The sequence below is a fragment of the Anguilla anguilla genome, chromosome 2, assembly GCF_013347855.1.
Source record: "Anguilla anguilla isolate fAngAng1 chromosome 2, fAngAng1.pri, whole genome shotgun sequence".
Lineage (NCBI taxonomy): Eukaryota > Metazoa > Chordata > Actinopteri > Anguilliformes > Anguillidae > Anguilla > Anguilla anguilla.
The window spans coordinates 48,533,646-48,560,998 of record NC_049202.1 but is presented as its reverse complement, the minus strand read 5'-3'; the positions used below and the strand labels follow the sequence as shown (position 1 = coordinate 48,560,998).

The window sequence follows — 27,353 nt, the reverse complement described above, 5'->3', positions numbered from 1 at the left end:
ATTGAGTGGACGAGGATATAGGTCAGTGTGTGATAAGGAGTGAGAGCATTGTACAGTCTGATGAGTGAATGAGGACATAAGTCAGTGTGTGATAGAGTGAGGGTGTTGGTCAGTATGAAGAGTGGATGAGGACATAGGTCAGTGTGTGATAAAGAGTGAGAGCATTGGTCAGTATGATGAGTGGATGAGGACATAGGTCAGTGTGTGATAAAGAGTGAGAGCATTGGTCAGTATGATTAGTGGATGAGGATATAGGTCAGTGTGTGATAAAGAGTGAGGGCATTGGTTAGTATGATGAATGGATGAGGACATAGGTCAGTGTGTGGTAAAGAGTGAGAGTATTGGTCAGTATGATGAGTGGATGAGGACATAGGTTAGTGTGTGGTAAAGAGTGAGAGCATTGGTCAGTATGATGAGTGGATGAGGACATAGGTCAGTGTGTGATCGAGTGAAGGCATTGGTCAGTATGATGAGTGGATGAGGACATAGGTCAGTGTGTGATAAAGAGTGAGGGTGTTGGTCAGTATGATGAGTGGATGAGGACATAGGTCAGTGTGTGATAGAGTGAGGGCGTTGCTCAGTATGATGAGTGGATGAGGATATAGGTCAGTGTGTGATAAAGAGTGAGAGCATTGTACAGGCTGATGAGTGGATGAGGACATAGGTCAGTGTGTGATAGAATGAGGGTGTTGGTCAGTATGATGAGTGGATGAGGACATAGGTCAGTGTGTGATAAAGAGTGAGAGCATTGGTCAGTATGATGAGTGGATGAAGAAATAGGTCAGTGTGTGATAGAGTGAGGGTGTTGGTCAGTATGATGAGTGGATGAGGACATAGGTCAGTGTGTGATAAAGAGTGAAGGCATTGGTCAGTATGATGAATGGATGAGGACGTAGGTCTGTGTGTGATAGAGTGAGGGTGTTGGTCAGTATGATGAGTGGATGAGGGCATAGGTCAGTGTGTGATAAAGAGTGAGAGCAGTATGATGAGTGGATGAGGGCATAGGTCAGTGTGTGATAAAGAGTGAGAGCAGTATGATGAGTGGATGAGGACATAGGTCAGTGTGTGATAGAATGAGGGTGTTGGTCAGTATGATGAGTGGATGAGGACACAGGTCAGTGTGTGATAAAGAGTGAGAGCACTGGTCATTATGAGTGGATGAGAACATAGGTCAGTGTGGTAAAGGATGGGGGTAGGACTGAGCAATAAGGACAAAAATCTTAAAATCATGAAGATCATATCAGTTTATAATGATAAAAGCTGATATAAAAATATATATCATCTTTCCCCTAATTTCAGCAAGCTGTGGCAGTGTGGTGTGCAAAAAAAAATTTTGTCCAGGGTCCCGATATCTTGGGCCAATAACCTGTATAAGCCTCTTGAATCCTTCCTTTTCCAGTGTCGATGTGCAGCATTTCTTTCGCTAGACAGTATGATAATGCACTACTGATATCTTTGTGTGGTTTTGATTTCCTGTCATAAGGCATAGCGTTAGAGGCATAAGGCAGCATCAATTGTTTGTTGCTTGGTTCTCACATCTCTCACAGCAGCTGTACTGGTGCCTTGGCTGGTGCTCAAGCGACTAATACTTTTTTGGTACCTTGAACTAAAGGATGTGTGCTCTAAAGGATGGTAGTGTTTCAGATGGTGGAAAAGATTTGTGGTGTTGCCTGTCTTTGTTGCCAGTGGTCTGCATGATAATTTTCAAGAAAAACAACCCTGTATCTTGTCAGACTTTAAGAAGCCAAACCACTTCCAACAGTCAGAATTTGTTTGGCCTTTTTTGTTGACAATTTCTTCATGCTTGGAGCTTACGGTGTGAACCTTTCCTTTGTGGTCACTTGAACTTTTGTCTTCACTCAATTTTACTACTGAGTTAACAAATGTGCTTACTCCTCACCAACTACTGACGTTTTTGAGTGTATTTCAACAGGCTTACTGTCGTGTAGGTTTATTCCTGGCACACTATTGGCTAGATGAATAGCATATTTGCTTGTGTGCTATTGATGTGATCAGAAATCACTTTGTATGTGATGTTAACTTGGGCATTTTTTTAAAATACACATATCCAGGTAGTATTCAGGCAATGTTACTGAGTATCTTTCAGTGGAATCTCCCTGTCTACCCAACCAATTCCACAAATAAAACTTCTGTCTGTCTGTCGAGAGTAATATTTGAGTCATTCCCAAGTAGCAACAATCTGTGTGTCTAAAGGACCTGAGTGTCTATAACACATATTTTCAAAGAAGGTTTATGGGAGGGAATTCCCACCACATATGCAGGTATGGGCCTACTGGTCCTAACAGGAATTTCATATAAAGATATGGTGTGCATTAATTAAATATGAAATCTGGTGTATAGCGGAACAAAGAATATAATAGCTGACTTAAAACATACCAGTTGGTGAGCCATATTGTTGGAGGATGCAAAAATATTATTCCAAATTGAATCCCAATATAAACTGGTATTTAAACTGCACGCTCCAAACAGGCAAAGAGAGTTCTAGTGTAATGAGAAACTCAGTTATTGTAAAGGAATGGATGATTTTTCTTCTTCTACTACCTCCTGAATTGCAGCATTGAAAAAAATATTACGACCATCCCGTTTTACATATATATGCAGCAAACATTCTGCAAATGTTTACCTTCTCATGTTGATCAAAAAAACACTTAGAACCCACATTGTCCACCATATTGGATTTTCCACCATTTAAAATCTTTTGCTAAATGAAGTTTTCCTAATTCTCTGACAATTTGTCCGATTCTCATGGGCAAATTTACCCGATTCTCACTATTAGGCACATGTTATCTATATCACGTCCCTATGTTCAATTATACGGTAAATTTTGTTGTAAAAGTTGGCTGGAGGACTGTATTTTCAATTTAGCAAAAATGTATAACCATGGCCAAAATATGTGTACCACCAAAATACTTACACCAGTTACCACAATGGTGAACTTCGGGTATGATAGATAGCCATAGCGTGGATGAGCATGCCCAGGCTCAGAGTTTTATAGAGCAATATGGCCTGTAGGGGGTTCTTTTAGCAAATTACTCATTTCCAAAGGCTCCATCAAGCCAAATTGTACAAAATTTGAAAGGAACCTTCAAAGCCCTAAGCCTGACAGCCAACAGCCCTAAGAAGTACATCCCCCAATATATATCAAATATAACCATGCAAAACTTGTGGAGAATATATTTGACCACAGCTCCTTTAAGTCCAACTACTCTTCAAATTTGGATAAAATACAAATTGGAAAGGGACCCATGTAGATCATGTGTACCAATGTCATGCCCCTAAAAAGCTCCCTCCCCCCCCAACACACACACAAGCTCAACTTCAGTGTGCAGTTCCTGAGCTATATCCTAGCTATATATAAAGCTATATTATGTTTTCTACACGTATAACAGCCTCAAATGGTTTCATTCTTTGTTCAAAAAAACATTCCTGACCCCTGGATAACATCAAAATAACAATATTGATGTTTCTATATTAATTAGGCTAAGACATTTCTTAAAACACTTCCATGTAAAAAATGACATTAAATTATTTCCCAGCAGCTGGCTGTAAGCTAGTTAACTTGAAACTATCTAATTACCATGGAAAGCGTGCATGGTGTGCTATAACTGTACAGATGAATGAATGAATGAATCCTTACATTTATATAGCACTTTTCCGAACGCTCAAAGTGCTTTACAGTGATAAGTGGGAGCTCACCTCATCCACCACCAAATTACTGCAAAAACTGTAAGATGACTTGTTTTAAATTTCTATGCAGGTCAACTTTTGTAAACACAAAGAGATACCATTGAATAAATAAATAATTCATAGCATCTTGGTCACAGCTTCACTTCTCTATCTTAGACCAACATGGGGAAGGGGATTATTCCCAATAAACGCCATTACCATTGCACTAAATATAGGCTAGAGATACAATGCTATGGAAGTATTTTTGTAGCAAAAGTCACAAATATGTAAATGGTTTCACAAATCTGTAAATGGGTTTTCACAGAAATGTAGACGGTTTGACAAATATGTAAACAGTTTTACAAATATGTAAATGGTTCCAAAAATATGTAAATGGGGTTTCAAAAATATGTAAATGGTTTCACAAATATGTCGAATGGATTCACAAACATGTATAATGCAAGTGGCAAATATGTAGAAAGAATTCGCAAATATGCAGAATGGGTTCACATGTATGTAAAATGTGAGTTGCAAATATGTAGACTGGGTTCACAAATATGTGAAATGCAAGTCGCAGTTGTGCGAATGCAAACACTTTGGTGGGGGCATTCAGATTTATGAATTTGTGAAACCATTTACATATTTGTGAAATTGTTTACATATTTGTGAGGCTGTTTACATATTAGTGAAACCCCATTCACAGATTTGTGAAACAATTTACATATTTGTGATGTTTGCTACCAAGTTACCGCCATACAATGCATTCAGAAAGGCTGTAATGAAGTGCATACAGTATTCAGCACTAGTGACTGTCTCTGAGTGCACTGAGTGGTGCGTGCAGCATAACCAACTGTGGCGGAACCCAGGGGATATTAATTATAATCTATTGTCTAGATGTTTCACTTAGGAGTAGAGTGTTTTACTTGCATTTCACATTGCATGTTCACTTGCAAGACAGGACAGGCAGAAAGACAAGAACCCTCTGTGCCCAACCCTCAACATCGCTGCTTATTATTATTAGTATTATTATTATTATTATTATTATTATTACTATTGTTGTTGATGCTGTTTTTATTTAGAACATTTTATGTTTTTGTTTGAGTTCCCATGCACAAATAAATAGCTATTTTATGCTGGTTTGCACCATTACAGTGGAATAAACTACACCAAAATGAGTGTGCTGCACATTGCCAAAAGAAAAAATATTTATACTTTATTTGTGTGTTCTGAAACATGAAAAGTAGTGATAAATAGGATTTTTTAATTAACCTCAATTGAAAATATATAACCGTATCAAGCATGCATGCAACATTGTCAGATTAAAATAGTTTAATAAGAGCATTTTATCCATTCAAATTAATTGCCATACCCGAACAATTTACATTAGGTATAAGCTAAATATTATCCATCATAAACTGTGGAAATGTGTTTTGTGAGATTTTCAGAAATTAATTTAAAGCTTTTATTTCTCACATGCAATTGTGCAATACTCATTTAAACAAAATATTTCCTTGCTCTGAAGTAATTGGTGAAAATTATATCTGAATCAATGTACTTTTTGGCTTGGCATTCTTTATAGAGATTGTTTCATTTATGCTTGTTTTGTGATCTTGGCTTTGTGTGAGCAGGTTATGATTACTGAATACACATTACATTAATTATGTTCTGAAATATTTAAGATGCATCTAGGTTATACCCTGGAAGTACTGGGTTGCAGCAGCGTTTTTTCTTCTTTTTTTTTCTTCAAAATTGCATGCTGGGCAGTATGCTAATTTCAAAGTGTCTGATGAAGAACTAGAATCATCATTCATGAATATGTTGGCCATTATATGGTTTATTGTGTTTCTTCTTCTGACAGAGAGAGATTTTGTTGTTGTTTCAAAGCTTCTGTGATAGCGTAAATATTATTTAAATCGTTTTTAAGACCACCTTTTAGCATTACCGTTTTAAATCCTCTAAGCATGGGGCAGCTTAGTTGAAACCAGTTAAAAAATATGTTATTTTGTAGTGTTTTGGTTTGTACATAAACCTATTCATTAGGCCTCATTCACAAAACTTTTCTCATATTATGTTTACTTTTGTTCTTAAAAATGTTCCCACAAAAATCCAAAATGGGATTCACGGCATGCAGACCTTTGTTTTTATGCATAGGTGTTTGAAGTGATGAATGTTGACTGTTAAATTGTCTGCACATTTTCTGCGCAATCCTGTTCATGTAATTAGCATAAGGAAACAGCCGTGAACAAATAGAGATAAGAAAAAAAATGATGAATGCTGAAAATTTCTTGGAATTCGAACACACAGTTTACAAACAAATGAGATCATACCCTTTCTTTCTTTTCAGTTACTTTCAACTGTTGCATCAAAGTGATTTGATAGCTACTTATAGCAATGTCAACTACTTACTCTGTCGAACCAATGTTCCTCTAGGAAGGCTTTTGTGATTCTGGTATTTTAACATATTTTATCACAAAGTTTATAATGCAGAAATTGTATTATTTTTCTAAATGCTTAAAATAATTTAAAAAGCTGGAAAACTAGGTAGTGTTGGCAAGCTGCATAATCTCTGATTTTGCTGAACCATGCTTGCCAGTTTATATTCACATGTCCACGCAAATTAATTTGATACATATTTTATATTGAAATACTGCTTGATACATATTTAATAACTCAAATACTGCTTGTACAATTTTCTTTTAAAAATCCAAAGGCTAGTTATCTCTATTATGAGTCACTGACATCAATGTACATAACTTGCTCTGTTAATTCATGTTTCTAATTGTTTTATTTTTACTTTTACTTTATTGTATTTTTATTGAATTGGCAATTGGACCAATTTGATTATTAAAACCGGTACTAAGAACTGCCCTGTGTTATTGGGTCTAATTGAAAAGGCTTGGTCTTGATTATACTGTGCATTGTATTGCTATAGCATATAAATGTGTGAGTACTGATCAGCAATGTTTTAACAGAGGAAATAATTGTCCTAATCTTCTGGGTCCTTTGCTGAGTATTGTATTATATTTTTCAATGGTTTTCTAGTTCATGGCGTAATCATAATGTATAGTGTGTAGAGTTTGATGCACATGCTTTTTCATAAGAATCTACATTGTACTTCTCTTACTCATGGCAACTATCTGTGTTTTCATTAATTTTATATATATATATATATATATATATATATATATATATATATGTTCATTTCTGCATTTTATTTATTTTAATCCCCCCCCCCACCCCCTATTTCTTTAGACATTGTAATCAGCAGTTGTTTATACTGAGTCACTGCTTTGCCTGTCTCACCCACACAAAGAGCTCTGCAGCTGACCTGCATGCCCCCCTCTGATGTGCAGACTAATGGGACACTCACTGTTTTCCATGCCAGAGGGCACACAATACTACAGGAGAGAGCTATTTCCAAACGGAGGAGAATTATATATGTCATCAAGAACAACTGGCACTTGTAGACATCTGGTATGACAACAGTAACTTCAGAAATGTTGCCCAGCTTAAACCAACCCATCGCTGACTCCCACTGACTCCCACTCCCGCAGTTATGTAATGACACAGGACCACTGTGACAGCTGACCCACATGGAAACCCAGTGATGATAATTATGATGATGATGATGATGATGGTGATGATGATGATGATGATGATTATGATGATGATGATGATGATGACGATGACGATGACGATGACGATTATTATTATTATTATTATTATTATTATTATTATTATTATTATTATTATTATTATAGAGTAGTAGGAACAATTGTGAAATAGTGAAAATGTGTCACATACAATGCTCCAATTTTTAGGTTCATAAATTGAGGATTATCTGCACAAAACATATGAGTGATATGGTCAGTGCAGTCATCACTACTGGCAGACATTTTGAATCTGCCAATTCACAGCACTCTGATGGTTCCTGTCTGCTTAGCACTTGTTACACAAAACATGAAACTGCTCACTACATTCCTCACATATTGTGTGATCAATCTCCATCAAACTTTATGGCGCAATACTTCACTGAATAAAGTATGATTAAAGGCAGGTATCGCATGTGTGAGTGAGGCTATGAATGAGTGGAGGATAGTTCTGAAGCACCTGAAAGATTGCAGTTATATTCCCTCAAAGAAAGTTCGGAAATAAAGGCTGTTTGGTGTTTTATGAATGTGGTCATTTACATCCTCCTACCCCAAAACAACAGAACAGTGGCCTGAAAATTGAAGTTGTCAAACATCAACCACACAGTACCAGGTATGGTCATATGTGGTGCCTTTCAAAAGCATATTTTAATACTCAAACTTGGAAAATATAATATTTTAATAATGTTTCATTGGAATCAACCAAAACTTTTGAAATGATGTAAATGTATAGTGTTTTAATCGCTCAGTGGCCACTTGGTGCACCTGCTCGTTAACGCAAATAGACTACTCCTCAAAACAGTGAACCATGCAGGTTTTAGTTTTTGTTTGATCAATCTTGAGGGCAAGACAATGGGCCAGATGCATGATCTGAGCAACTTTGACCATGGTATGATTGTGGGTGCCAGATGTGGTGGCTCCAGCATAAGCATCTCAGAAATAGCTGCCCTCCTGGGATTTTCATGCACTACAGTCTCTAGTTTACATTTGTGCATGATAAACTAGAAACATTTAAAAACAACATGAAAGAGGCCTGAGGAGACTTGTTCACACTAACAGATGGATAGGGGCATTTTATAACAGAAGTGTGCAGAAAGGCAGTGGTGTGCAGAAGTGCATCGCTGAACACACAACACATTGAACTTAGAAGCAGATCGGCTACAGCAGCAGAAGACCATGCCGATTCCACTCCTGTCAGCTAAGAACAGGAAGATGATGCTACAGTGGGCAGGCTTTGTTCTGACCATGTGCATCCCTTTATTGCCACAATCTACCTTTTTCAAATGGATACTCCTAGCAGGACAATGTGCCATGTCACAAATCATGCATCAAAGCCTTCAGTTTACTCCAATGACCTGCCCAGTCACCAGATAACCCAAGAGAGCACCATTGGGATGAAAAATCCATGTTTCCACCACATTGTTGAATCCATGCTGCAAATAATTCAGTCTATTCTTGTAGCAAAAAGGGGTCCTACTTGGTACTAGATAGGTACACCTCATAAAGTGGTCACTGAGTGCATACGATCAGATTAATACACTCAATACACAGTGTGTTTTTCACAGGACAGTTCTGATCATCCCTGATAGACTGATGATACCTAATTGAGTCTGAGTAAACAGTACTGAGAATGCTGTGTCAGTAGGTATGCGACAGCAGGTCCTTCAGTCCCTGGCCTGTATGGCAGAAATAGTGTCCGCCTGGCAATAAGGGGACTTGAAGTGGCAGAATGTTTTCAGATTGCAGCAGTAACCCTGCCAGGCACCATGGTGAGCGGAGATGAGGCTCTGCGCTCCTGTTAAATGGCTAAGTGCTCATGGCAGGGTCAGAGTGCTGTGTTCTGGCTGTCACTCGGGGGCGATGTGTTACTGCCTCTTCACACATAGCACGATGCTAACTGATAGCCCATGTACATACATACATGCTTTCTCACTTTCCCTCCCACCAAGTCTTTCAGACTACTGGGACACGCTCATCTCAGGGTTGATTGAATCATGGCTGTTTCCCACAAGCATACTGCTTTTGTAGTAGTATTGTAGGAAAAGCAAGGGGAGTGGTTGTTTTTGCCTTTTGTATTTGACCTTATTTCTGTACTGGAACTTTTTTTGTAAATAAAGAACTGAATAAATTAATAGTTTTGGGGTTTTTATATTACTGCAATTTAACTGTATGTTTCAGATTGGCAAAGACAGTTTTTGTGTATATTTTCGACTTCAGGAAAATTTCAGATGACCTATCAGATTTGCATTGGCAGGTATTGACATTCAGGGATGGAACAGAAAATATTTGACCAGGTTGATTTGACAGAGTTCATTCACAGCTATTGCCATATGTACTTGTTTTTATATTGTGCCAGTACTTCTTTTCTACAGTGGTCTCAGGGTGTGTGTGCTGGATAAAATAGGCCCAAAGCAAAATAGTATTAAATGCATGTTTTGAAGAATTATCAAGTAATATGCTTATATATAAACTCTGGAGGCATAATGTTGCTTTAAAAGCTGCTTTAGCGTTACTTAAAGTCGATATTCTCGCTTTAGACCACAAATCCTCAAATGTCCTATACCTGGCATCAGAAACTTCGCTAAGCATCTAAAATATCCTTAATCACACACAAAAACTGTCAGGGCCAATCAATAGCATACACTTGAAATAATATCAGAAACCCCAGAAAGTAAAATAGCCCCTTAAATATTGAACCTGTACATATCTTGGTTTTTTCTTGGGTGACTATTTATTTATTTATTTATTTATTTATGTATTTCCTGCCAATACTTAGCTGGCTAGTTCTGGAGAGGAAAACTCAGCATGACATTGGGTTCCTGGAGGGCATTGGTGTTTTCCATTAGCTTTTTTTCTTAATGATACTTTTAGATTTCATACTGTCGAAATATCTCTTTGTGTTTATGTATGTAATTATATTGCACAACCTTGAACCACAATTCTGGTTCCCACAGTATAATTATGCTTTGGTGAAGACCCTTCAATAGTTTTGGTCAGTACAATTATAATTGCAATATTGTATGTCTATGCAGGTAGGCTTCATATATTTGCATTCAGTTTAATCCCATAATACATGGTACTGGTTCTGTTTACTGTCGTCATACACAGAATTTGTACTCTTTTTAGTGTATATTAGTGGTTGGAGCACAGCTGTAGATCTGCATAGCACAACCGGTTATTTCTCTATTAGCTAATCTGTCAGCACTGAGGGTTGGCGCAAAGAATTCTCCAGTGACTCATAATCCATTAAAAGCTGGATCCCAGCATGTGAGGGGAATTCTCAGTCTTTTGATTGATCAGATTGATCATAGCATCTCCCAGACCAAGGAGACATTCAGATAAAATATCAAGGATGCTGTGGTTTAGGCATCAGATCGATGGGATACCACATGTGCTGTGCCTCTTTGTAGGAAAATTTCAATTTCAGGCCACACGCCTGTGGAGGTGTTGGGTCCCATATTAAGAATGTGTCTTGATGTCTTAAAGGAAGGTAGTTAAGAGCTGACCACCAGAGTGCTGCAGGGATTATAATGCAGCTAAAGTCACTCAGTCCTCTAAGGCGGTGGCTGTCTTCTGTTCTGCAGCCACAATGCTGGCTGAATGCAGACCACACACCGCAGTGCAGCTGGACCACATTCTGTGGGGGTAACAAACCCGCACGTAATTCAATTAAACCCATGCTGGAGAGAACTGCCTGCAACTGTGGACGGCCTCTCTGTGGAGATCAGGCCTGGGCTTTTGGTGAGAGCCAGCAGCTCTCTTTGGGTGACCTATATCGCATTCTCCTGCACAGTTCCGCATAAAAGTGTTTTAATGGAAAGTTAAATGAAGCATGATGCCTGCCTTAAAGGACATTGATGTGACAACGATCATTCTGTATGTCTGTGCATGTGTGTGTGTGAGAGAGAGAGAGAGAGAGAGAGAGACAGACCTTGGACCTGGACCTTGAGGGCTTCTCTGCTCTTCTATGCCCAAATGACCAGGCTGCTATTAGTGCTCTCTATCAAACAGATTTCAGTGTCAGTAGTGACTAATGTTGAATAACTGCATTTGCCAGCCATGACTGTACAACCTCCACGATCAGCTGCACAGCCATTGAGTACGACAGCAGTGGTGTCAGGAAAATGTGCAATGCCACAGTGTGTGATTCCCCAATGTGTAATGAGTAGGGCTGTTAAATGATTTCAGGAATCTATTGTGATAAATAATACGCTATTACAAAATAATTATTGTGATTAATCACAAATTTAATCACACATAAACACATAATATCTAGAATACAAATTTAATGATCACTTTCGGTGCATAGACTGAGGTCAGTGCTGGATTCATCATATCAATATTCCATTCATTTGTAGAGGGGTATAGGAATTGTATATATGCATTGCTGACTTTTGAAGTGAAATTAAATTGAAGGTTTGGCAGCAAGATACCGCAGTTTTAATCATACATTACCCAGTGTTCAGTGCAGCACTTTTCCACTATTTTACTTTTTCCTTAATTTGAAATTTCCAAGTAATATTTTTTTTTTTGGCCCATCCCATTTCTGCAGTATCCTTTGTGAACATGGGAAAGAGTCGGCTAGTGCATGCATGTACCTGCTTTTAGCTGATGCTTTCACTCTGCAGGTGCTAGATCAACCAGGTAGGTTGTTGTTATGTAAAGATCGGAAGCAACACCCATTTGGGTGATGTACGGCAGCCATTTTGTGAAAGACTTTTTTTTGTTTTGTTGGTTGAACAAATAGCCATGACTTTGACGTATTCCTAAAACAGTCTCATGCCTCGGCCTCATGCCCTAGTTCTTCTCACGTATTAACTTGCAGGAGCGTGTGTTTGTAGGTGAGGCATGCAACTTTGATGAAAGTGCTTATATATGATAGTAATTTATTTTGTGCTATTGGGCCATGTGGCGTAGACAGTGATATTTTGAAACTCTCTTTATCAAAACCTATATGGTAATCATGTCATGTAGGTTTTGTAAGATGTTGTGTGGGTATTAATTCCCATTTGAGGAATGTTTTCAGTGGAAGCAATCAAAGTCAAACGCATTTGAATTTGTCTTAAAAGGAATGACACCTCCCCTTTGAGAAAACATTGATGTGCACATAACTGCAGGAATGTGCAGTACAGTGCATGTCTGAAGGGAGCTGAAGCAGTGATGAAGTATGAATTTGTTTAAGTCATAGCTGCCTGGCTCCCCCCTGCACATTGTTTGACACTACAGATTATAGGTTTATGATAATATACTTCAGAGCTGCCGAGCTGAATGTAAAAACTGGCACTCTCAAATTTGCACTGGTAACATGGCTTTACCAAAGATTTCCTCATACTTGTAGCATTTAGTTAAATTATGAAGAGGGTAGTTAATCCCAAGGCACAAAGAAAAAAATCCCAGGAGGATTAATATCTAGATGAAGACTTTGGATAACAACCGTGTTCTTTAGAGACCATTAAAACAAAGCCCTGATGAATATGCATGGCTTGCCGTGTCAAAAGCTTGAAACGAATCATTTTTTTAGCTCTGTGACTCGTCCCACTATTATGGGGAAAAGAATTTCAGGAACTGGCGAAAAACAGCTTGGTTTCCACAAGGCATCCATGCTATTGCTGCCTCTTTCTCTCTAATTTGTATTTTAAAGTGCTGCCAGGTTTTCACTGTTTCAGGGTAAAGCAAAGCTGGCAGCATATTTGTGTGAACAGCTTTGACAGTAATCTTTAAAACGCATGGTGCAAAAAACCAATACCAATGGGCTTTCAACGGCACAATGAAGATATTCTTTGAAACATTAAGGGCATCAAACAAAAACATCCGTGTGTTTGAGGCTAAAAGCTGAGCACTGACCGTTAAACATCAGGGCAGCAATGAAGGATGCAATGCAGCCAGCACTGCTCCTCACTCCTATCGATTCACTCAACTTCAGACAGTGTTTGTTTGTGGAACAAAATGCACCAAGTACTGTACTAGAAGCTAATCTTTCAAGCGGAAGAATAAGCATCCATGAGGAGGGAGTGGTTTTATCGCTCGCTGCTGTCATGCAAGAACAAAAAAAATGCACCATTTCCAACCTCATGTCATGGCTATCGCTACAGAAATATCCTATTAAGGCATTGGATAGATCTTGAGATGTACAGAATGTTTCATAAAATAATACGTTAAACAGAAAAAGTAATGCACAGCTGCACTTGATTTAACAGTAGGGTCGGAAAGTGGGTCACTATTGGAACAGCTGGAGGTAGAGACTGAAGATCATGGCTGTAGACTGATGATGGGAGAAATAAGGTGCTGTCTTTTCTGATACATCCTACGTTACCCATTCTGTATTGAATTTGCTGTAATGAAATAAAGCCAGTAGGCCCTCTAAAAGAGCAGGTTTATAAAACTGTCTAATAAGTACAAATGCTTTCACTTACACTTTAAAACTCGCCGCTCCTGTTTCATTGTCGTATTACTTCAGTTACTTACTGAGGATCTTTTTTAACATGTCATTCTTACCCACCCAAATGAATGAACTTGGCATCTTATAGGTGAAAAGGCTGAATTTAGCTTCAGGGCCGTGTGTGGCTTAACACTTATGCTCATTCTGGGCTCCAGAAGAGAGAGAGTGTCTATACCATTAATGGTCCCATGTTAACTTCCAGCTCTCCATGATAGGGGCGTTGTTGGAGTCTGGACTACCCAAATATGTCCTCTGAAGACACGACTCGTGTTCTTTGAGTAGCACAGAGAAGATTACAGCTTGAGCAGTTTGCTCCTGCATTTCTCTGAGTTCCCCTTAAGGATGAGTGGGGAAAATGACTGCCCTCTGCTTTGGCTGAGGAGAACGGTGGGAGAAGGTTTTTAAACCACTCCTATCAGGAACATATAATCTTAGAGACGGCACAGACACTCCTCTCATAAGGATGCTTATTTGCAGCACCGAACGCTCTGTCAATTTCCGCACTTGTTCCCCTTGAAAGTCAGGCTGTTAACATTTGTAGAAAGACAGAGAAAAACAGATTGAATAAAAATGGCAGAATACATTTCAGTAAGTTTAATAATACATTTCCTTTTGCCAAACATTCTCTTTATTTTATCCATTTCTGCCTTTCTCTTCCTTTGTGTCCCTGCATGGGGAAAGGTTTGGGAAGCAATAGGAAGGAGGCTTGTGCAGCTCTGGCAAAGGATATCTGATTTGTGCACATTTAATCTTGTGAGTTCCCCCACCCCCTCCACCCCGCAGACCACCCCCCCCCCCCCCCAACCCCCAGCAAAGCTGTCGTATTTTAAAGACATCTCTGTTGAATTATTCACTCCAGTGGCTTTTGTGTGCGGCCTGTTTTCTTCGGCTGAAAGGTCTAATGCCCAGGAGCGGCTTCCTGCCCTTTGCTCACTAGGAGGAACTAAAGCTATAGAAACGGACAAGATGTGGCGCAGTCCAAAGGCTGGAATTAATTGAAAATTCCTCTTCCTACAAGCCCTCTCCTTCTCCCTCCATCAACAGCAGGACATTCGTCCTATTCCATTAGCCCTGGTGTGAGATGCAGATGCCGAGGTGTCTGGTTGTTTTAAGTGATTTCCAGGACACATAATGTCACCGTGGCTGAGGCTAGATCGGGCTTCCGTTATTCCTCACTATACCCAATCTAAAGCTCACATGCCCCAGGAAGAATATCAGTGAGTCACTCATTTCATGAGTGCATCCCATTCATATAGATGATCCTGGCTTGAGATATGTGTGCTTAACATCCCTTTGTGAACACTTATTTTCCCTCTGTGCATCCTGGCTTGGGTCTCTTAGGTAGGATAAGCATGGGAGATGCACACTTGGGATGGCATCTCATTGAAATGTAGGTGCGTCCTCCTTAAAATAGAATCCGATCAACACATATGTTCCCACTTTTTAATGCAAATACCTTGCAGCACCAAGTAGAGGGGTTTATTAACTGAATGGAATTGGAATGGGAGCTCTGGGCAAATTCATTTTGTCCATCTGCGGGTGCGGATTGGGATGAACTAATTTAACTATATTCAGTGCAGCTCTGCATGGATCAGCCATTTTGGAGTTAAGCACCTGCTTAGCTCAAGTGAGGGTGAGCATGTCTCAGATGCACATAAATCCTGTGAAGATAGGAGTATGTAAAAAGCACTGGAGTCAGGATCTGGCCAATACTGAGCACGGTATATACAATCAATTATTTATACACATAAAAACATAACCGTTGTTATCTCATATTCACTTAAAATATTCTTTAAACATGCCATTATTCATTAGAACCAACTTTAGGTTTAAGATATGCTTTCTAGAAATATTTAATCTTTTTCCTCAAAGGCACTGAAAAGTTTTTAAGATGAAAACGACTTTATTGCATCATAAATTCTTTCATGAAGGGTGCTGTGTTCTTTTTTCTCGAGGGACTAATGAGATAATGACATTAGCTTTCCTGTTAAGAGGATAATCGTGTCTCACTTTAAAAAGAGAGGTTATTTACTGAAAGAGTGTTTACAGTGATCGCAGCAGAGTAGTGGACAGATAAAAGACAATTAAATATTTTCCTGTTTAATGTAGCAGGCCCTCTTTGGAGCAGTTTGGACACCACTGCATCTGTCATTATGGTAAAGTGCTGCATTTTGGTAGTTTGGGTTATTAAAATGGAAACATATGCCTAACCACATCAGATAGATTCTAAAAGCAGCCATATGCTGCATGATTTTACTGTTTACTGTTGTTTTTGGGGTTTTTTTGGTTTGTAATACATAGCTCTAAACAATGTTGTGCTTCTTCTACCTATGCAGTTTCATATTCAGATGGCCAATATTGTTTGATATTTAATCATTTTTTTGCCATAAAACAGGAGCTAACAAGTACATTTCCTATCATCTATGCATGCTGTCTGGGTTAAATTAAATGTCTATTCCGTGCTCCGTCCAACTCAACATATGTGTTTTTGTCTATGCCCAGGAATGTATTACTCTCCTCCCCAGGCTGTGGTTTGTCTTGCATAGATCTGTAATAGCCAAGCTCAGTCAGACCCCTTAAAAGCATTACTGGTGAATGATAATGGATGGGCTGATGAATGGATTAATTATCTGTGTAAATACGGATCATGTAATTTCTCCATTCACAGGTAGTTGTGTGACACCAACAGGTCAAGATAACAAAAAAAACAATTTTGTTTTTACTCACTACAAACCAGTGATGTACAATCCACTGAGGGCTACAAGAGGATAGAGAGCAATAGCACCCTGTGCATGAGGGATCTGGAGGCAAATGGCAGGTGACAGCAGTTATTAACAGCTCGACCCTCTTGACTGATGCTGTGGGAATAAGGAGATGCATGCCCCTTCCTCCTGTATACACACACACACTCGCACGCACACACGCACACACGCGCACACACACACACACATATACACATTAACATACAAATGCACACTCACATACACACACATATGCACACTTATACACACACACACACACACACATACGCACACACGTACACACACACACATACGCACACACACGCATACACACACAGACATGCATGCATGTGCACGTGCACCTACACACACACACATACGTGCACACACACACACACACACACGTCTACGCACAGAACTTCCCTTTAATTGCCTATTAGGTGGAGCCACTTCCCAGAGATCTGGGAAGGCTGCTTGCTGCCCTTCTGTGATTGTGGCTGCATGCTTCTACAGAGCTACTTTAATTAGAGCCCAAATCTTTCCTGCTTCATCTTGACTTTAAGATACTTCAAGAGACAGGTTTTTCTTTTATTTTTTAAAGAATAGCCTGTTCCTTTTTATCTCCTGTCTTTGAATTCTTCTTGCTGAGTTTGGTAAGAATTTGAAAGCTGTTGCTAGAGTTAGTAGTTTGTTCTTTTTTGTTCATGTGTGAACATTATTAATTTATTTCATTTTTTAAAGGGAAACAATACCATGACAGGCAAGGGGGTCTTGTGTTCTGTTTTGTGTTCTATTGTTCTGGCTGGGGTCTTTAAATTGTGATGCTCTGTTATGGCTGTTGTCACCCTTTGGACTGGAAATGCACAAATTTGCACTGCACACACACACGCACACACACACACACACACACACGTACGCACACACACACACACACACACACACGTACGCACACACACACACACACACACACGTACGCACACACACAAACACACACACACACGTACGTGCACACACAAACACACACACACACATACACAGTGAGTGGCATGTCTCTCATTGATCTGTCTTCCTGCTCCCTCTTTTCCTTGTTAAGGCAGCTCTGCTTGTTCCACTGAGTCGTGACCTTGAGGCTGGTGGGCTCAGTAATTGCGGCTCCTCTTCTCTCACCTCCCTCACACAATGCAGATCAAACTGCGTCATGCTAAACAGCCATTGCTGGGATTCATTCTAATGCATCGATATCTTCACTGCTTAATTGAAGTGAAACAGAAAACAGTGAAACAGAGTAGGTTCTAGAAAACGTGAAAGAGAGCGATCAAGTCCTGCCAATAAGAAATGAGATTATGAAAACGTCAATTGAATTGGAAAAAGTCAGTATGTTCCGCACACGGGGTGTCATGTGTTGGGGTAGGTGGCTTGTACATTCACATGGGGTTCCGGCTGAAGCAGTGTTTTCTGTAATGAACAAGCTGCAGACTGAAGATTTGGGGCTGTAACCAGATGGTTGTGTGTTCAGTTCCCAAATGGGACATTGTAGTTATACCCTTGAGCAAGGTGCATAGACTAGTTACAAAAACGCATAAGCCTACAGTACAGATGTATAGATAGGTAACATGATAATGTATGTATGGAGTCTGTGGTGCATATGAATAATGTACTGAGTAAGGCAGGCAGCAGCATTAACAATTAACACTTAACAGCAAAGATCAATTTTCTTTTCTCATTTTTGCAACAAGCTAATTATTATAATGAGCACAATAATTCTCACTATACCTGTTTTCTCACACTTTTTCAGTTAAAATTATATACAACTGTGTCCATGAGCCAAATGAGCATATTAGACCTAATTATTATCGAATTAGATTTTTTATAAGACAATATCATGTCACAGAGGTTCAGTACAGACAGAATTTGATACATGGAAATCCAAGTCGTGGCTTTGCATTGTAATAATTTCAAAACAGTAAACTAATCTAAAAATCAATATATAAAATCAATAGAAGTAAAAAAAAAATGATAATAATGTATTTCCTCAGGGTACTTCAGAGAGGGAGGATATTTGCATGTAACTAGTTGGGGAGTGAATGCTGCTTGAGGAAAGAGGTTGGGCTCGAAACGTGTCACCAGCACATAGTCAGCAGTGCAGATAGCCTCCTTTGCTCCAGCGCTAGATACTCGGTTTGTGTGTTAAGGGCTTAATAAATCTACTTTTTTGTTTCAGTACCTAAGTGGTTTCCCAACTTTTTTGTTGTGTTTTATTCATATGATCAACCTTTTGGGAACTCTTGGCTTTATTCCGCTTTCCTACACGTCGTTCATTTAAATAGTGATTGAGCTGTAATTCCACACGCTGGCCGATAGGCAAAGGCTGCATAGATCAAACCAGATTTTAAAAGTGCATTTATCTCAAACCTGAATGCACTTAACAATTCAATGGGACACATCGTCTTTTCAGCGAGACTCCACCCAAAGCACACATATATCATATTCCAGGATGTGCAGAGGGGAAGAAAGTGTTCAGCTTTTCAGAAATTCAAGTTTATCGCACATAAGTGGGGAGAACCCCAGCAGCCCAACGTTCATCCAGACCTTACCAGACTAATTTTAGCCGCTAGCTGATGAACAGATTAAAGAGTTATTATTATTTTCTTCCTTGAGTTCTCCCACCTCAGTCAGCTATAGCTACCAGAAAAGGAGCTGATTAGTGCTAGGCAGCAGTGTGCCCTGAATTTTAGCATTCAGTGAACATGTAGAAATTACGGTTTGGAGATGAACTCATGGAGATGCCCCGCTTTACAGCATATTTCTCTCTTCATATTATAAGCAGAGGCTTCCGTAAGACGGAGATAGACTAAATTCACTATGTATGTTTCTTTAATGCCATCTTAAATATTTCATATGCATCAGTACAGCATGACCATTTTTACTGTTTGACTTCCTGTGAACATAGAATTTGACCCTGTGGTAAAGTAGAATGAATTGTTAAACATTTGGTACAATGTATAAGAACAAACTATTAAAATATAAAAAGCTTTATGGACACAAGAAGGGTTTTCACATGATCCTAGCGTAACTCAGATTAAAATTTCCCAAAGACATTTTTGCCTTTGCCCAGCATATTATTTTTTGATTCTCCCCCTTAGATTCTGTAATAGTCTGAGTAAATCTTTTTAATGAACAAGCTCATTAAAAATGTCTCTCTTCTATGCATAATGTAGTCTTATACGTACGATGTATTGTTAACATGTAGAGGTAGATTGTAGTGTCCATTGTGGGACAACTAAGAGGGGAAATTCAGCACATCCAGTCGATTTTTTATTGGTAATGTGTTGGACTCATTGGAATTTGCACAAATAGTGCAATAGTAGATAAGTCATACTTATTTGTGTATGACTCTTGAAATAGTCTAATGGATGAATGGTGTGCACTGATTGGTGGGATTGTCTTTCCACTGTCTAGCTTATTACTCCTGTGTTATGTTATGTTCATGCCCATTGCCATAGATTAAAAAAATTCTTTCTCCACATCTGGAGTCATTATTTAAAAACTGTGACATTGTCTCACGCATGATGAAGGTAGCTGTGGGTAACAGTATGGCTTGCCATAACATGGGCTACTATTCTTCTGTCACCCTGTTGGCGGTTTTTTGCTGCCATGATAGAGATATGTATTCCATAGGCTTCACGCCATGATCTTTAATTCCTTTGATGTGCAATACTAAGTAGTTCCTTCATTATCCCGCTACCACTGGGTATAAAACCATAGGGATATACGCTTCTTTAAAATGGCAATTGATGTAATTTACGGCCAACTTGGGCTCAGTGATACAAATCTGATTGGCTGTCAGAAACTGAAAAGGTTTGATGATGGAACTGTCGGTGGGGAATGAAAAAAGCATGTACTGCACATGTAATGTGTCTCATATTAAGCCTGAGGGCAGGAATGTTCTTTTTTAATTTGTCATTATCTCCTGACAGTGTCAGAGTGTATATGCTCTTTTTTTCCTTTTCAGGAATGTGCTCAATTACAGAATTAAAGGGACTGACTGGTATCCCATATTACGTTTGCGTACAGTCGTATTAGCACGCACTCACAGATACACGCATGGTATAGTGCACATGCACACAAAAAGCACATCCGCACACACAGGCTCACATGCTAAAGCACGCGTGCACATCCGCACACACAGGCTCACATGCTAAAGTGCGCGTGCACATCCGCGCACACAGGCTCACATGCTAAAGCGCGCGTGCACATCCGCACCCACAGGCTCACATGCTAAAGCACGCGTGCACATCCAAACACACAGGCTCACATGCTAAAGTGCGCGTGCACATCCGCACCCACAGGCTCACATGCTAAAGCACGCGTGCACATCCAAACACACAGGCTCACATGCTAAAGTGCGCGTGCACATCCGCACCCACAGGCTCACATGCTAAAGCGCGCGTGCACATCCAAACACACAGGCTCACATGCTAAAGTGCGCGTGCACATCCGCACCCACAGGCTCACATGCTAAAGCACGCGTGCACATCCAAACACACAGGCTCACATGCTAAAGTGCGCGTGCACATCCGCACCCACAGGCTCACATGCTAAAGCGCGCGTGCACATCCGCACACACAGGCTCACATGCTAAAGCACGCGTGCACATCCAAACACACAGGCTCACATGCTAAAGCGCGCGTGCACATCCGCACCCACAGGCTCACATGCTAAAGCACGCGTGCACATCCAAACACACAGGCTCACATGCTAAAGTGCGCGTGCACATCCGCACCCACAGGCTCACATGCTAAAGCGCGCGTGCACATCCGCACACACAGGCTCACATGCTAAAGCGCGCGTGCACATCCGCACACACAGGCCGTGCGCACATTCAGGGGGCGCGGGGCTTGCGTTGCGCGTTAGCTGACAGACGCTCCGCACCTCGGTCTCCGGGACGAAGCGGCCTCGCTGGCACACGGGGTTGATTATAAACTTTATACCTGGCAGTGGCGCACGCCCTGAAACGGTGAGCCCCCCCCCCCCCCCCCCCCGCCCCCCCATCCCCGACTCTGAGCGCGCAGTGGGAGGCTAACAGCAGCTGTGTGCGTCTGTGTTCTTTCATCGCCACAGGAACATTCAGAGGAGTCTGCAAGAAAATCGACCACTTTCTAGAGGACGCCGACTATGAGCAGGACGCAGCCGAGTACCTACTACGTGAGTGTGTCGGCCCCTTCCCGCACAAACACACACACGCACGCGTGCAATACACACACATGCACGCATACATACACACACACGCACGCACACACAGACACACACAGATTCACACACCTGCCACTATACGCCATTACTCGAAAATACACAGAAACTGTGTCGCTAAAGTGTATCCTTACTGAATTTTGCAGTCCGGCATGAGCATTATAGTGTGTAGCCCGGGTAGCAATATTCTGCTTTGTTTTTAACTTTAAATTTGAACCAGACATTGAATCAGACAAAATTGCTATTTATTTTATTTTTTGATATTCTTGATATCTCTCAAGCAGTATAAATAAAAAAGGGTGGTTAAACGGGTGAGGTCTTTCTCACTTTTTGATGCTTCTAAATTTCCTGTATTAGAACAAGGAACACGGCCATTTAGACCATTCTCTCTCTGTGCCTTTAAATTGTTTGGCAACTGAATGTTGCATAAAATCTGGGTGAAACACTAGATACATCCAATCAAGCATATCATGAAGTTAGCTCAGTGACAAATATAGCAATCGCCCTCAAGGACCCACATTACACCCCTCTGACGTACTGGATAGTTATGTAAGAACTGACATGGACGTAAAACTGAGATTTATCTTCTCTGTTTTCAGTGGCATCCTTTTCAGTGGCGTGTTTCTTGAAAAGTGCACAATCTTTGATCTCTAGGGACCCCTCCTCCCTTCCTCGGGTGTTGTGGCATGTTGTGTTGTGTGAGCTGGGTTTGGGATGATGTCAACCGGCTATAAGCCACATATGCCTTGGCAGGATCTGCTGATCAGACCTCTGAAAATAGTGGGGCAGAGAGGAGCATTAAATTAGATAAGATATAGGGATCATGTGTGCCTTTCCATTCAGCTTTCCCTTTCATTAGTTGGCTTGTGGGTGCTACAAAAAATACATTTCGTTTCATTTAGCATTTTTCCCATTTCACCTTTAAATTGTGACCAGTCAAAGGGAAGTCAAAAACAGAAATATACTTTTTTTTTTTTTAATTGCCAGGGCTTCTAGCAGCAAGGTAGTAATCATCACGTACAGCACCTTGCATTAATTTCCTTCGATTTATATATTGATTCACAGGGCTCCTCGAAACATATCTCTAATGTTCATTTGGGCTTCTACATGAAGAGGTCATAGTTTTAATCAAATTATAAATTCCCTTTACACTCTGGAAAATGCTTATCTCTATACAAAAACTTTGCCTTGGACTCAGTCAGAACTCTATCCAATGAATTTTCTAGAAAAAAAAATGAAATGGACAAGTTTTAAAATTGGCACAGAATGACCTGTAAACAGAAAATGTCTTTTAAAATCCGGGCTTGGCCCTCATGTCTAACAAAGCAGGCAGGCAGAAAATAAGGAAATATCCATGTGGGGCAGCTTTTTGCAGCCTCTGAGGCTGAGTGATCCCATCTGGGAATGGCTGGTGGTGATTTGCTCACAGCTAAACTCATTACGAGCTGCTGTTACTGACGAGGCTGGAGACAAGCAGGAGCGAGACTCTTTCTTTACCATCTGAAGATGAGAGTGCAGAATAGACTCAGGATGAAGCGGTATTTGGTAAGGATGTGCACCCCCAGCAGACTGTGTTAATTAGTGCACTAGCACAAACCTGGATGCATTCAGACCGATAGCCGCCCCATAGTGAAGTTAGCTTCCCAACACACAGCTGTGCTCATCATAGTGGTCTGCTTCACTGACATGGTCACTTTCCTTGAAGCCACATGTGCATTACATGTCTTCTGCAATCAGGCTATACTACATTTTACAGTGTGTTGTATAATGTGTTGGTTCTCGGAGGAAGAGGCCTTCACACTGCTTTATTCAGGGTAATGACTTTAGCCAATCAATCATTACAGGAACAAGCTTTTGGTAAATAAGGGAGTTCACATTTTTGGGAGTGTTATGGATCACATCAATCAAAACTGGACAGGAAGGAATACTGGGTGGCTCATCCAGGTAGGGCAATGTTCTGATTCTGGAGCATGCCAGTGCCAGCTGTGCCGGGCAGCCCTGCCTGGTGACACATGGCCCAAACATCGCCCAGGGGTGGGAGGGTTTCAGTCGGATGGGATCATAGCTTCTCATGGCACACCAGCAGCCACTGATTGATCAGGTGTCAGCAGGTCCATCTGTGAAGCTACACATGAAGTGTCTTCCTTTGTTCGTGTGAGTCCAACTTGCAAACTGTGATAAGGAAGTGGTGGCTGATGTCACATGCTTCAGAGAAGAGCCATGCTTGTCTATGCAGATATCCCTACTCTTCCAGCCACTGATTGGATTGTTTTGCCATTGAAGCACAGTTGCAGGGAACAAATTAACCTCATGCCCATTCCAAAGTTCCTCCAAGTTAAGCAAGTGTGCGTTGTGCTTCAACATGGCAAAGCTACAATGCACCTCTCATGGACAATAAATGACCTGTGGTGCAACACTGAGCTCTAATAACCAGAGACCAGCTACTTTCATCAAGTCTAAGTATCAAAATTATGCAAAATAGAAAATGGAGAAAACATTTTTTTAAATGTCATAACACACGCACACACATGCCGAACAAACATGAGAAATTAAACCTCACATCGTCCATTTATTTTGCATAAGATACAAGAATATATTGACCCCTTTCTAAAGGATAGAAATGATCGTAACATTATTTATGTTGTAATCATGTATGGTTGAATAAATCTAGCTACCACAGTGAATTGTGAATCACAATGGCCAGATCCAAAATTTAAATATCAAATTAAAATCCAGTCTATCGTAAGTGTACAGTAATGGCAGCTAGTGACGTACTATGTGATTTGCCCAACAATATTCCACTTAGTTTGCATGAAAGAAGTAAGTCAATCTAGTAGTCTAGTTTTTAGATTTTCCAGAGAATATGTAATATTTAGACACCTAAAGCACACTTTCAATAAGAATGCTGAGGACAGAGCTAAAATTAATTTACAGTATATAATAAAGACATTTTGAATAATGCTGACCCTGTAATTTGACCAAAAATTACCTGTCTTGTATGGGATGATAGCTGCCCTGTATAATAAGGTAGATGTGACCTAAAAAATAAAATCCTTGCAGTAACAATCAAGCCATAGAAGCTTGAAACACTATGGGATTTATCTTCAGCAAAAATTGGGGAAATGCTATATATTTTACCAGTATGCATGGATGCCTATAACATAAACAATTATTATAAGGTCATAGGGTCTCGCACATTACATATTCCGCGTTTCACTTCAATTCCTTGTTTTTTCAACATGGCACGATAAACAAAATCAGTGTTAGTGAAGCCTGGTTTAACAGCTCAGTTGCAAGCGCTGTGCTGTAATACGAATCGCTCTCTCTGTGACCCACTTTGAGTCTCGCTGCACTGAAGGTACAGTAGTTCTGTCAGAAGTTCCAGTAAGTGCCATCCATGCTATTAGATGAATTTTCACATTCCTTGGTGTTTTCAGCCTTCATTCTCACAATCATTTTCTGAGGATATTGTGTGTGTGTCTGTGCGTCTTGTAAAATGGCTGTTGTCCATTATACAACCATGCAGATCTATCAGTGACTTCAATACCATTACAGATTGCCACCATGTTTCAGAGTGTTTACACAGTCATTGTGGGTTCAAGGCTTCCCATGGCTTTCTCCTTGTGTAAGCCCAGGTGCTGTGCTCATTACACCAGTTCATGCATCTTTGTGCATTAGCCTTGGAAACAATGGCAGCCCTGAATAAAAACCAGCTTTGTGAAGGTCATGATATACAGCTTCTGTTGAGACTGGGTCACAGAGAGATTCGATTCTGTGGTATTTTGAGAATTGTAGTCGTTTTGAGACCATAGTTTTGGGGTCTTTAGCAACTATCTTGTGTCCATCTGTTTAAGTCGGTGAGCTTTGACCACTGTTTACCGTGACCTCTTTACCGATGCAGTTTGTGCTTGGCATATACTTTTTGTCACAAATGTCATAATTTTTGATTCTGCTCCGCTTAACACATCAAATAATTTTTTTTTTTTTTTTTAATGTAGTGACCAATATACCTGCAATTCAGGCACTGACTATTTGGGCCACTTATAACTCTGTTAGTTAGCCTTACTGCATGTTGCTTTGGAAACCAAATCATATGCCAAAGTTCTGATTGCCAGACCTTTTCTAGCTGGAACATACTGCTGATTGGTTTTCAACATACAGTACTGTGACTCATCTGTGCAGCTGCCTTTGTAACTGTGATTTATTTACTTCAAAGTCTCTTTCATGTGGTGTTTCCATTATTTTGTCCAAACTTATATGTGTTTGTGTGTCGCTGGTCCCTCTTTGAGCTGGAGTCCAGGACTGATGCCACCTTAGTCCTCTCTTACTCAGCATATGTATGTCTCTAAATATAACTAAATGTATATTGCATGTTTGTCATGCAGTCGCACATTATAGGATAGAGGGAATAAAATAATGTTTCGTTCTGTTTGTTTGTTTTTCTGGTATCTATATCCAAATGTATTATTTTGTTACATGCAACCTACAAGGGGAATCTCTGTGGAGATGCCAGTAGCCAGATGTTCAGTAGCCAGAAACAAGTGGCAGGGCAGGAACACAGGAACAAGTATGGAAGAGAGTTTTCATCAATTAGTATCAATACTAATAAAACTGGATAAAAAAAGTATTTTGGCTTTTTCTCCTCTAAGCACATACACACTGACATTCTGTAGACAGGAAATACAGATAGTCATTTTCAAAATAACTCTGATTATAACATATTGTGATTGTGATGGAAAATGGACTGGGTACATTTGGACCTCTTCCCAGACTCGTCTTGCAAATGGTGCTGCAGGATGGAGGGACTCTATGTCTCTTTTTGTTTCTGCCGATCTGTTTTCTTGGGGTCACACTGCTCCACTCGTACTAAGAGGAGTGATCCTGCTCCACTCACACTAAGAGGAGCGTTTCTGCTTCACTCGCATTAAGAGGATCGAGCCAGCTCTCCTCACTCTAAGAGGAGTGAGCCTGCTCCTCTCACTCTAAGAGGAGAGATCCTGCCCCTCTCACTCTAAGAGGAGAGATCCTGCTCCATTTACACTAAGAGGAGCGTTTCTGCTTCACTCGCATTAAGAGGAGAGATCCTGCTCCGTTCACTCTAAGAGGAGAGATCCTGCTCCTCTCACTCTAAGAGGAGAGATCCTGCTCCTCTCACTCTAAGAGGAGAGATCCTGCTCCATTCACACTAAGAGGAGAGATCCTGCTCTACTCTCTATGAGAGGAGAGATCCTGCTCCATTTACACTAAGAGGAGAGATCCTGCTCCATTTACACTAAGAGGAGAGATCCTGCTCTACTCTCTATGAGAGGAGCAATCCTGCTCTATTCACACTAAGAGGAGAGATCCTGCTCTACTCTCTGTGAGAGGAGCGAGCCTGCTCCATTTACACTAAGAGGAGAGATCCTGCTCCATTTACACTAAGAGGAGAGATCCTGCTCTACTCTCTATGAGAGGAGAGATCCTGCTCCATTTACACTAAGAGGAGAGATCCTGCTCCATTTACACTAAGAGGAGAGATCCTGCTCTACTCTCTATGAGAGGAGAGATCCTGCTCCATTTACACTAAGAGGAGAGATCCTGCTCTAC

General features: G+C 40.3%; 1 protein-coding gene across 1 annotated transcript in view; it reads left to right on the top strand.

The window, feature by feature from the left end:
- LOC118219764 (voltage-dependent calcium channel gamma-3 subunit-like) overlaps nucleotides 1-27,353 on the top strand; it is a 42,095-nt gene that overhangs the window by 6,048 nt on the left and 8,694 nt on the right. Inside the window, exon 2 of the mRNA XM_035403154.1 lies at nucleotides 21,639-21,722. Within this exon, the coding sequence (XP_035259045.1) occupies nucleotides 21,639-21,722 (84 nt within the window). The remainder of the gene's footprint in view (nucleotides 1-21,638; nucleotides 21,723-27,353) is intronic.